General features: G+C 48.3%; 1 protein-coding gene across 1 annotated transcript; it reads right to left on the minus strand.

The window, feature by feature from the left end:
* Positions 1-625: 625 nt before the first annotated feature.
* On the minus strand, positions 626-11128 carry SEC14L3 (SEC14 like lipid binding 3). Its single transcript, XM_004766433.3, has 12 exons — positions 10986-11128; positions 9922-9997; positions 9602-9645; positions 9382-9441; positions 8149-8337; positions 6687-6782; positions 5981-6041; positions 4847-4930; positions 3021-3127; positions 2451-2590; positions 2187-2356; positions 626-1356 (listed from the first exon to the last, which is right to left on the minus strand). The coding sequence occupies exons 1-12, from the start codon at positions 11037-11039 to the stop codon at positions 1235-1237; spliced, it is 1203 nt and encodes a 400-aa protein (XP_004766490.1). The 5' UTR covers positions 11040-11128; the 3' UTR covers positions 626-1234.
* Between the last annotated feature and the right edge of the window lie 1059 nt (positions 11129-12187).

Raw genomic sequence — 12187 nt, forward strand, 5'->3', positions numbered from 1 at the left:
GAATGTCCTGGAGATGTGACTTCTCCCTCAGTCACCCAGGGCCATGGAGGGTGTCAGGAGGTCATGCTTCTCAGAGGCCATGTGAACAGTGGACAGGGTGCACGGCTTCGAGGCAAAGGCCTAGTCCATTTTGCTGTGAATCTCCTTGGACTAACAACATACAATTGAGCATTGGGGGGCTCTATTACCCCAGCTGCCCAATGGACATAACACATACTTTGTCCATAAACTGGGATTGGAGAGGATGACACCCAGGACACTTCTACTGGAAGATCTAGGACAAATAAGTCATTCTTTGTTTCCTTTGTGAAAGTAGGGTCTGAGGAAGTGGAATTATAGACAGTTAAAAACAATGTCTTTGGAGTAAAGAAAAAACAAACCCTAGGGCTTGAATCTGCCACTTAAGAACTATATTTTGGAGGTGACCTTACCTCTCTGAGCCTTCCTTTTCTTATCCATAAGATGGCCATGAGAAGTGGCCCCCGGGGGAGGTTTGAGAGTGAAATGAGCAACACTCATAAAGCACTTGGCACCATGTGTGGTATGCAAGAAAGCACTCATCAGATGATAGCCTAGACTTTTAAATTGTTATCAACAGGCAGCAGCCAGAGCCAGATAGGACCTCTTTTGCTTTCAGTAAAGTTTCTTTAATTGCTTAGAATATAAGGTGTGAGTTCCAAGGGAAGTGGATACAGGTGGGAGTGATGGGTTGGGAAGTCTTATGGAGGCCTCTCCTACCTACCTGAGGGGGCAGTAACCAGGGTGGCTCTGGCCTCTGTCCTAGGTGCTGAAATGTACACCGGTGAATTACCCTGCTCACTACCTTCATTCAAGTTCACAAGTATATATTGAGCATCTACTGTATAAGGAGTAGAAGTAAAAAAGAATTTAGATGTATTTGTAACCCAAGTGGCTCATAGCTCATAGCGTAGAAATTTGAACACACACAAATGCCTTAGGAGAAGTGAGGACAAAAGGTAAGGATTCGTTTTGTGATTTCTTGGGTTTCAGTGATGTCACCTCTTGCTTTCACCTTTCTTCCTTCTCTTATGCAATCTTGGCATCCTTCAAAAACTGTGCCTTTCCTGATCTGACCACAGCACATAAGTCTTCCTCAAGGCAGCTCTTTCTTTACTGACTAATCTCAGTGATCAGTTTCTGAGGGAAGGAAGGGTGATAGGATATATATAGAAAAAGGAGAGGGTCTGGGGTCTCAGAGAAGTGAGGAAGCTGCCTAGACAGGGGTGAGTTCTTTGTCATACTTCTGCATGCCTTCGTCTGGGAGCAGCACTTCCACTGTAAAGCTGACCTTCTTGGCATGGACAAAGCTATAGGTGTTGTCAAAGCGCAGGACATCTGGGGGGACAGATGGACAGATGGATAGTTAGGCCTGGCTTCACATTGCCCATGTCTCTACCCCAGCTACAGGAGGGAGGACAGGCTCTGTTTCTACCTGCTATGTTAACTAAGCTGGGCCAAGTTCCCACCACTCCTTTTCCCTTTCCCATGGGAACTGTCACTCTTAAGCCATGTCTGTAAACAGACACTGACCTCCTCTTGGCGCATGCCCAGCCTGACTTCAGTTGCACGAGTTGGCAATGAGGACAATGGCCACTGCATCCCATTATCTCCACACCTGGACACTTGCATGATAGGGGTTGGTGGGGGTGGGAGGGAAGCTGGGAATGTCAAAGACCTCCCAGCCCACTTGGATAAAGTGTGACCAGTGTATACCTTCTACTTCCTCACAATCACCCAAGAGGCAGAGGTTGTAACCTCTGCTTCACAGAAGAGCAAACCAAGGGTCCAGATTGGTAAGCTTTGCCGGGGGTTATGCAGCTACCATGAGACTGAGGTGGGACCCTGACATCACACTCAACTGTGTGGCTCTGAATAAGTTGACTTACTTCTCAGAACCCCAGTTTCTGCCTGGGAAATGCCTTATTGTCCCTTGTCTGTGTCCTGTGGACCAAGTACTCTGAACTTTTCAAGGCATCACTAGCTTTTGGTGTGTAGTAAATGCCTGAGAGTGTAGTCTGAATGATCAACTGTGTGGATGAATTACACTAACCTAGGCTGTATGTTCCTGGGATAGGGGGGGTCATTGCCCCTCTGTTTCCTCCTCTAAACCATGGGACAGGTGGCTCCAGCCTTCCAGAGTTGAGTTCCAGCCAGGGTAGACTTACAGACACCGGCTTCTGAGCAGGTGAGGCTCCCATCCTCAGGCACCATGTGGGCATTGTAACGCTGGCTGGGGAGTACTTCTGTCATTTCCCCAGCTCGCTGCCGCTCCCCCATCTTGGTCTTCAGGAAGACCCCAAAACCAATGTCTGCACCATCAGAGGAGAACTGCCACCTGGGTGGGCGGGAGGGGGATAAGTCCTGCTCATTCTTGTGGGACCCTGAAGGTGTAAGATCAGCCAGAAATGGGTTGGTGTCCAGGCCCTTACCTGAGAACACAGCCTGGGAACAGAATTTCATATTCCACCTGGTGTGAAGAGCCACGATTGATTTGCACTGAGTGCTCATACTGAGTCTTCACTTGGTCCCGCACGTACATGGACTTGGGGATCTCCCCACCATAGTTGATCTGCAGACACAGGACAGAATGGGCTTGCTTCACTCTTTTGAACATGGCATTGCTTGTGCTGTTGAATTCATGCTGTTTCTCCTGCCTGAGATGCTTTCACCATCTTCTGGAAGTATGCTGCTCACCCTGTCCTCTCCCACTGCCACCTTCCCACCACCTGCCACCAGAAAGCCTTCCCTGACCCTCCAGGGTCAAAACCTCCTCTGGAAACCTCCCCTTCCAGTTCATCCCTCAGAGTCACATTTTCCTCCTTTCTTGTTTGCCTGCACAGCTGCTGAGAGCCCGGTGATAGGGAGGCTGGGACTGTCTAGCCCAGTACCTGTCTTACGGGGTCTCTCCATGTCTGTGGAGAATTTGTGGAATGAATGAGTGGGTGAGAAAGGAACTCAACTCTACTCCTCTCCCCTCTCCTGTCTGGGGTTATTTGTACCTTAGTTAAACACTTGGGGTTCCCATCTGGGTCAGTCAGAGTCCCTCCAAACTGAGCAGGCAGTTCCTCGGGACTGATGAGTTTCAGCAAACCTTCCTTCCAGTTGCCTGTGGGCAGAGGGGTTAAAGTGTGGAGGGGACTTGTCAGCCCTCCACTCCCACTGGGGTGGGGCCCAAGCCCAAAACCGTACTAGGCTACAAAGACCAATTAACCAGTCTCTCAGGCCTTGGGCTGTAGGAAGTGTCATCCAGAATTGTATTGCTATGGAAAAATGTTTCCTGAGCTGACGGGTTTGCACATTTTTGAGGGTCTTCCAGTCCTGAGTAGTGAAGATAAGAATCATCTAATTGTCTCAAGGAGACTTTAAAGCCTTTGAAGTAAAAAACCTTGTTGGCAGCCATACAGCATATAGATGGCATACTCAAGACAGACCTCTTGGTGGGGAATGGATAGCCCTGGGCCTTTGAATAGACCTTCCCTTTCTGTGCTGCTTAATCACTAAAGCCATAATGCTCATTACTGTTCTTCATGCCCTGTGCAAAACTCTATGCATTCTGGGTCTTATGACAATCCAGGCTATCTCCCCTACCCACCCCCAACCCCACTGTGGTCATGGGATATTCCTTGCCTCCAGTGGGATAAAAGCAAAGACCATAATGCTTGGCACACGAGGGCCAAACACACAGGACCCTGTGTGCCACCAGTAGGACAGAGCCCCAGACTTGTACCTGGAGTGTGGCATTACCCACACTGCTACTGGATTTGGGGGGCTACCTTGTGATCCACTTAGCTCCCTATCCCTGTGGAACTGGGCAGAGGCAAAGACTCAAGTATCAGGAAGAGAAAGAAAGCAAGGATTTGTAAGACTCTACCTTCCCACATTCTTAGATCTCCTGATTTGATGATCTGACCATTCTGCTTGCAAGAAGTTGCTCCAAGTTCAAGGTCATTGGCTTGAGTTTAAGAACGATTTCTCTTTTCTTATCATTTTAATTTTTTTAAAGATTTTATTTATTTATTTGACAGAGAGAGAGAGATCACAAGTAGGCAGAGCAGTAGGCAGAGATAGAGGGGGAAGCAGGCTCCCCACTGAGCAGAGAGCCCGATGTGGGGCTCGATCCCAGGACCCTGAGATCATAACCTGAGCTGAAGGCAGAGTCCTAACCCACTGAGCCACCAGGTGCCCCTCCTTATCATTTTTAAAAATAATGATTTTTTTCTACTTATACAAGTAATACATGTTATTATAAAACTTTAGAAAACAGAAAAAAATACAAAGTAAAAAAAAAATGCTTGATTTCTTGCCATCCACAAATCAACATTTTGTTTCATTTTCTTCCAGTAATCTATTTTTGTTTTTACAAGGAAGATGATACTATCCACTCCACTTTATAATCTGCTTTTAAAAACTTAATAACATTTCCCTTGGTATCAAATCATCTTTTCTGGTTTTCTAGTAATTCATCAAATAGATGCATTATTATTCACTTATCCAGTCCCTTCTTGTTGACACTCCTTTCCCTGAATCACATCTCCTCTTCCTCTTCCTGCCCTTATTCCTTATCCTACTCAGCCCACATTGCCTTTAGAAGCACTGAGGTGATAAGCATTGAAAGGAAAATGAGGCCTATAGCCCAGAGGTTGCCTATCAACCACACTGAAACTAATAAGGAGAAGGTGTGAGGCCTCAGTCACCAAGGACATGGAATGTTCCAAAGATAACTGGGTATACTCTATAGAGTAAAATATATTTCACTTTACTTTTGAGAAGGAATGTCTGACTCCAGGTGGCACAGTGCTCAGGGAATAGAGCTAGAATTACTTACTTCCCAATACTATAATTTTTCTGCGTGTGTCTTCACTCAGGAAGGGCTTCATGAGGTTGTAGCCCACAGGGAACAGTTTGGTAGCTGGAGAGATACAAAGATAATGGAGAAAAAAATTATTCCATTGTGACACTCTCTCTGTAATAGTCATAGCCACTAATATGGAGGATTCATGAATTGGAAAATGTCCTGCACTTGCCAAACTGCCTCCACAATTGGTAGCCAGATAACAGGCAGCCAACTAACCAGCCACCCAGTCAATCATCCAATCAACCAAGCAAGAAAATGGCCCATCAATTTGCCTTCTAATCAGGCCACCAATTAGACTACCAACTAGTCAGCCAACTTACCAAATAGTCAAAACAACAAACTAACAAATCAGCCAACCAGAAAACCCATCAGCCTATTAAGCAACCAACTAACAACACAGCCACTTGCCTTCTGCAGCCAGCCAACCATCCAAGTTTCAGCTAAATGATAAATTGGCCAGTTGACTAACCAATCTGCCAACTTGCTAATCACCTACCCAACTAACCAAAATGCTAGCTGGTCCCTCAGTCAACCAAGCCAACAACTATCTAACAAACCAACCAATCAACCAATCAATTAACTGACCAACTAACTCTCCAACCACCCACCAGTCATTCATCTAGACAGCCAACCAACTGGCCAATAAACTAGACAACCAATGAAACAAATAATCAACCAACCAACCAATTAACCAGCCAACCATCAAATATTCATTTGGGCAGAACAACTGAGGGAAAAAACCAGGATGAACACATAAGACAACTAGAGACCTCCAGAAGGCAGCAGGCAGGAAAGGCCAGACTTGGCTGCTCCAGCTTTCAGTGTCACAGGCAGTTTGGCAATGAAGAGATCAACATGGGTGGGAGAAATGAGAGAGGATTCCTGGAAGAGCTAGTATTGGAACTGCCTCTTCTTGCAGTAAGGCCAACCGCAGAAATTACTATTTAAGGAACACTAACTTTATTCCAGGCGTTCTAAGTGACTTGCATGCAGCCAAGCAACCAACCTGCCTCATTACTACCCAGGGAAGAAGGCACTTTTATTATTTCTAGGGTACAAATGAGGAAACTGAGGCACAAAAAAGTGAAGTCACTTGTCACACACCTTTCACAATGAGCATGAACTTCAGGGTCTCCGGGTAATTCTCTTCAAGGAGGCCAAAGAACTGTAGAACCAAGAAAGACCCCATCAGAGTCCACATCTCATCTTCTCCTACCCCCATTGCCTTTCAGTCTCCCTTCTGGAGTGTCCAAAGGACTAAGGAGGGTTTCCTTTATTTCCATCACCTCCACTGGCCTCCGGAGGAGAGTTTCTCTCTTCAGACTTTAACAACCACACTCTAATAATAATCATTTTCAGAGTAAATCTTATAGTAATAGTAGTATAGCAATAATAGTAACTATTGTTCATTAAATCTTCACAATTTTCCAAGCACTGTGTACACATTTTATATATCAACCCACCGGAATATCCCTACATCCCTTTGAAATGCAGAATACCGGTATTTGCATTTTGTAGGCAAGGAAACTGAAGCATGGAGGCATGAAGTGACTTGCTGGAGTCACAGAGCTTGGGATGACAGAACTGGGAAGATTTGGCAGAGGGTGGCCTCTAGGGTCTCAGTACAGTGTTGACTCTGAGGCCTGTCTTTTGGAAAACACATTAAGGCCCTTTAGGTCCTGCGTTGCAGTGCCAGAGCCCAGAAAGTCCACCACTTTTTACCAAATCCTGGCTTTGAGTGAACAAGGTCACAGCAGACCAAGCTCATCATTAAGGAAAGCAGAAGTCACCCATGGGGCCTTCTCCTCACCTCTTGGTACACTTCCACCAGAGGTTTCCAGAAGTGCTTCAGTCCCAGGCCCTCACAGTCAAATATCATCACAATGGTCTCAATCTTCTTTCCCAGCTGCAACAATAAAAGCGAAGACTACTTCCAAGGTTCAGGGTGCAGGCTCAGAACTTGGGACATGGTGACCCTAGCATTTGACCCCTTAGTGATTCTACCAGCCCCCTACTCTGTCCTCAAAGGAACAAATGGACAAAACTGAATGCATTTACCCACACATCCACCTACCCATCCATCCATCTATCTAACTGTCCATCCATCCATCATGCATTATCCATTTATCATCTGTCCATCCATCCGTTTGTCCATCCATCCATTAATTGACCCACCCATCCATCCATTCATACTGCAATTCAATCATCCAATTATCCCTCAGTTGGTCCAATTGATAATTTTTTTTTAAAGATTTTATTTATTTCTTTGACAGAGAGAAATCACAAGTAGATGGAGAGGCAGGCAGAGAGAGAGAGAGAGAGAGAGGGAAGCAGGCTCCCTGCTGAGCAGAGAGCCCGACGCGGGACTCGATCCCAGGACCCTGAGATCATGACCTGAGCCGAAGGCAGCGGCCCAACCCACTGAGCCACCCAGGCGCCCTTGATAATTATTTTTTTAAAGATTTTATTTGTTTGAAAGAGAGAGAGATCACAAGTAGGCAGAGAGGCAGGCAGAGAGAGAGGGGAAAGCAGGCTCTCCACTGAGCGGAGAGCCCAACACAGGGCTCAATCCTAGGATCCTGAGATCATGACCTGAGCCGAAGGCAGAGGCTCAACCCACTGAGCCACCCAGGCACCCTCCCAATTGATATTTATTAAACACCTGTTTTGTGTCAGACATGGAGAGTATAACCTATAATATTCTTGTGCTCAAAGGCTTCACATTCTGCTTGGAGAGACTGACAAGCAACTAGGTCGCTGTAAGTCCCGAGGTAAGTGCTGCAAGTAAGCAGCACAGGAGCTGCGGGGACACGTTAACCCAGATAGGGACCTCAGAGAAGGTGACATCTAAGTTTGGGACCTGAACAATAGAAGGGAGAGAGCCAAGGGAAGTGTGGGAGGTATCCATGCACTGGGGGATAGAGTTATCTGAACAGAAGGAACAGCAGACTCAGAAGGAGTAAAAGTAACTAGCATTGTTGAGAAATATGCATGAGGCTCTATGTGCTGGGCCATACATTTGCATTATCTCCTTTAATCTTTGCAACCATTATTTATTATTATTATTGTTTTGTAGGTGAGGAACAAGCTTAGAGCGGAGACATGACTCTCCAAGACCACACAGCTAGGAAGCAGCAGAGCTGCTGAGATGGTTTGACCCCAGAGTCCTCTGACTGTGACAGCAGAGAGCACAGTGTGTGTGATCTTGGGACTCTGTCCCCTGGCAGCCTCACTTGCACCCAGCTGCCCGCCTCACTCAGCTTGGGCCTTACCCGCTCTGTCTGCAGGTCACACTCATGCAGAATGCGCTCGCAGTCCCTCATCTTGGTCTTAAGCAGGTCTTGCTTGGTGACCGAGAAGAGGAGGCCCTTTGGGTCAAGCGGCCCAATGATGTCATACCACACCGGGCAGCCATCCCGGTCATAGCCACACAGGCCACCAGGCATGTACTTCTGGATCACCTGGGCATGGAAAGATACACAGAACTTGGCATTATGTACTTCTCCAGAGACCCCCATACTTGGCTGGCCTGGATGACCCAAGCCTGCACACAGCATGCTATAAGCACTGCCCCTTCCCTGAAGGATGGCACTATTGTCCAGGTGAGGAAAACTAAGGGACCCTGGGGGGAATACCTTGCTTGTAGAGAGTACATAGCAAAGCCAGGCATCAGCTGGGTCTGGCTGAAGGCCTCTTGGCTCCTTAATTCTGTCCCCCAACATCTCCCACGTCCCTTTCCATTAACTTTTCTTAATGGAAAAGTTGAGCTTAGTGATGGAAAACATGGATTCTGAAGGTCAATATATTTGGTCCAAATAGAGACACCACTGCATCCTTGCTGTGCATCCTTGAAAAAGTGACAGTCCCTTCCCGAGTCCCATTCCACTTCTCTTCTGTAAAATGGTTTGGTTAATCCCTCCCTTAGGGAAAGTCCCCAAGATCATATTGGCAAAGCACAGTGCCTGGCCCAGAACTTACACTCTACAAATGAAACTATGGCCACTATGGCTTTACTAAGAGTGCCAGTGGTGGGACTGTTCTCTCCAGCAACTTGGTGGGCTAAATTTCTTTCCTGCACAGACAGGATGCTTTGATCAAGGCCCTAGGGGTGAGGGCTCAGAGGCACAAGCTATCTGTGGTGGTGAAGAGCCAGTTTCATGTGAATTCAAATCCCAGCTCGACGTTGAGGCTGCGGGATTTTGGGTAGCATGCTTAACCTTTGCTGGGCCTCAGTCTCCTCATCTGTAAAATAGGGACAGTTGTACCCACTTCTGAGTTGTGATGACTAAGTAAATTCATGCAGTTAAAGTTTTAACTCAGGCCAGGACCTCATAAGCAACCAGGAAATGTTCATCTTTATTAGAGGAGAGGTGCTTGGAGGCCTGCAGGCAGTTCCACGGGCCTCTCAGGCTTGTAGCCCTTCACTCGTGTTCTCCAGTGACCCAGAGGCTGCTTGAATGTTATGTCTATAAAGGACTGGGGTGTTGGGGGAGGGGTTGGCTCACCTCTGGGGGCTGCCAATCAAGGATGTGGTCAATGTCCATGGACTTCCGGAACTCCATATACTGAAAGGGAGAGGAGGAGAGGTAAGGCCCCGCTGGGCTCCCAGCACCTTCAGTGAGGGGGTGGAGATGGGAGCTGGAGGTGTGGATTGCGCCCCACAAAACACTTCCCAGATCTCCATCAACCCAGATCCCCTATCAAACATGGTTAGACAGGTCTCACCTTGCGGAGCATGGCCTCTGATTTCTGCAGGTCGAAATTCCGAGCTGTGTGAAGATGGAAGGAAGGTGTGAGGCAGGAGAGAGGCTGCCTTGTAGTCACATTGTCCTGGTCCTGGACTGTGAGGAGCTATGCATGGCACTAGGGGCCCGGGTAGGACCTTCCTTCCTTCCTCCCGGGTAGGGCCCTCCCCTCTCCTGGATCTGAGCATGTGAAGCAAGACAGTGTGATTGGATCCTGAGAGCCATGAGTTGTTCTGCAGCGGTTAGGACCAGGCCCCTTCCACTGCCCCTCACCCTGGTCTCCCCCACCTCTGCCCTCACCTCGGAGCCAGCGCAGAAGGAAATAGTCATCAGGATTGGGCAGGGCGGGCAACACGTCCTTCACGTTTTCTCGGAACTGGGAAGGGAGATGCTGGTTAAAGTGGCTTTTGCACTGAACCTTGGCCCTCAGACTCAATAATTGTTTTCATCATCCCTTCTCTTTCACACGCCCACGACGATGGAAGGATGGGTGGACAGATGGATAGGATGAGAGGCAGGTATATGGGGAGACGGGCAGATGAATGGACGGAAGGATAGATCCTGAGTAAATGGATAGAAAGAAGGATCGATGGATGAAGGCTTGGAAGGTTGAGTGGGTGGGTGGATGGAAAAAGAATGAAGGAGAAATCAGTGGACGGAAGGAGGGAGAGATGGGGAAATAGAGGAAAGAGAGATTGGTGGGTGAAGAGACAGGAGGAGGGATGGATGGATGGTTGGGGAGGGTGCGGTGGGAGGTGAGAAGAAAAAAGGATAAATGAGTGACTGTGTGGGTGGGTGGGTAAGGGGACTGGAGTATGAGTGCATTCATAGTTCTTTCCATGTATTAGCCTGCCGAGGCTTCTGCCTTTTTTCACCCCATCTACAAAAGCGTGGTTAGTGATTGCATGTTCTCCTCCCCATTGGCTGTGGGGCTGACCACTCACCCTGCTCTGTCCCGCTCACCCTTACAGACAGGTTATCTTTCAGGGTCCTCGGGAAGGAGGGGAAACAGAGTTAGAGGGCAAACCATTAGCATCCTCGGGTTCCATCGAAGGGGCCTGGGAGGAATGGCTGGGGTGGGGTCAGCTGTCGGTAAAGCTCTCTTATACTGTCTCCCACAAAAGAAGTCAAGTTTGATCTGGCACACACACTATTACTGCTTGGATGTGGTCCTTTTCCCTCAACCCCTGCCCTGGACAGAGCTGATATCACTGGCTGCTGTGGAACATGACCCTGGGTAAGGTGACGGTAAAGAGAAAATGTCAAAAACACACTAAGCCAACAGAGTGGGACAGGGTTCTGGCCACCCCCTCCCCCCTCTCCTCTGCCCTTTTCTTCTGGGGCTCAAGGAAAGGGGCTCTCACCTTGGCCAGGGTCTCTGCCTGCTTGGGGCTCAGGTCTCCGACTCGGCCACTCATGGTGTCTGGGTGAGGCTGGAGGAGTGGGGGCTACTCCAGGCAGAAACTGAGCCTCATCTGTGGCCCTACCCAGCTGGGGCCTTTTGCCCCCACTTCTGGGTGTGGCTCCAGGCACCTCCTCCTTGGCCAACTGTTGGATTGCATATTACATAACTGGGATTAAGTGAGGTCCCGTGCTTGGCTCTGGGACAGGTCTGGGGGGGCAGGTGGGCACAGGAGAGCATGCCAGAGGGTTTTGGAGCCCAGGCTGAGTGCCTTTCAAATCCCCACCCATGCTCCGAGGCCTCCAGAGAAAGGGGGGATTTCAGGAGGAGTGAAGACTGCCCCCAGCAGGCACCCTTTCTCTCTCATCATCAATCTCCCATCTGCTTAATGAAGAAACCCCATACCTAGCGTTCTGCAAAGGGCACCCCCTAAATCCAGCTCTGACTGGTAAGACTCGGGGACTTGTTTAAGCTAGCAGAGTTAGTTTAGTTTGTTGGGGTGGGAAACTCATAGCCTTTTGCACCAAGTGTCCATGTTCAAGAAGAGACAGGCTATGTCCTTGCTGAAGATCTGTTTTTTCTACTGGGCTGACACTACTTTTCCTGGTGTCTTTCAAGTCTTATTATGTGATGCTGACCCTGCACCTTCAATACGGGGAAGGGCTGAGCACCCCACCTTTTTGCCTGCTTTCTCATCGCTGAGATCATGAGGACATGAGGGTCTTTGTTTGGGATCCCACATTCCCTGGGCCCTGAGGAAGAGGTGGGGCATAAGCACGGTCTTGGGGTAGTGAGGGTGTTTCTTGGTTTTTTGGATTTTTTTTTTAATGTTTCCTTGGTTTTTAAACACCTGATCAGTGAGGTGTGTCCACCAAGCATGCAAGGTGATGAAGGAAGCCCAGAAGATTTCCCTGTCCTTTGATTTCTGTCATGCTGCCTGATATCCCACCATTAGACCTGCCTAAAAGGCCTGGCCTGGCTCCCCATTCCCCTATGAGAACACCCTTTCAAGAGGACATCTCTGAGAGTCACTTGCCTCATTTATGGAATGGGACTACCAGTGCTTGCCCTGTCCTTGTGCAGTTGGAGGGAAGATCTAAGGAGACATATGGACTGTCAAGGGTCGTCACAGCTAAGGGATTATTCTTGTCCAGCCTGTCAGAA

Source organism: Mustela putorius, unplaced genomic scaffold (genome assembly GCF_011764305.1).
Source record: "Mustela putorius furo isolate JIRA1106 unplaced genomic scaffold, ASM1176430v1.1 tig00000081_pilon_pilon_pilon, whole genome shotgun sequence".
NCBI classification, from domain to species: Eukaryota; Metazoa; Chordata; class Mammalia; order Carnivora; family Mustelidae; genus Mustela; species Mustela putorius.

Coding starts and splice junctions, on each gene's coding strand:
- SEC14L3 (XM_004766433.3), bottom strand. CDS start 11,039: ATGAGTGGCCGAGTCGGAGACCTGAGCCCCAAGCAGGCAGAGACCCTG. Junction 9,442..9,601: donor CAGAGGCCATGCTCCGCAAG/GTGAGACCTGTC, acceptor TCTCCCTTTCAG/TATATGGAGTTCCGGAAGTC. Junction 6,042..6,686: donor TGGTGGAAGTGTACCAAGAG/GTGAGGAGAAGG, acceptor TTGGTTCTACAG/TTCTTTGGCCTCCTTGAAGA.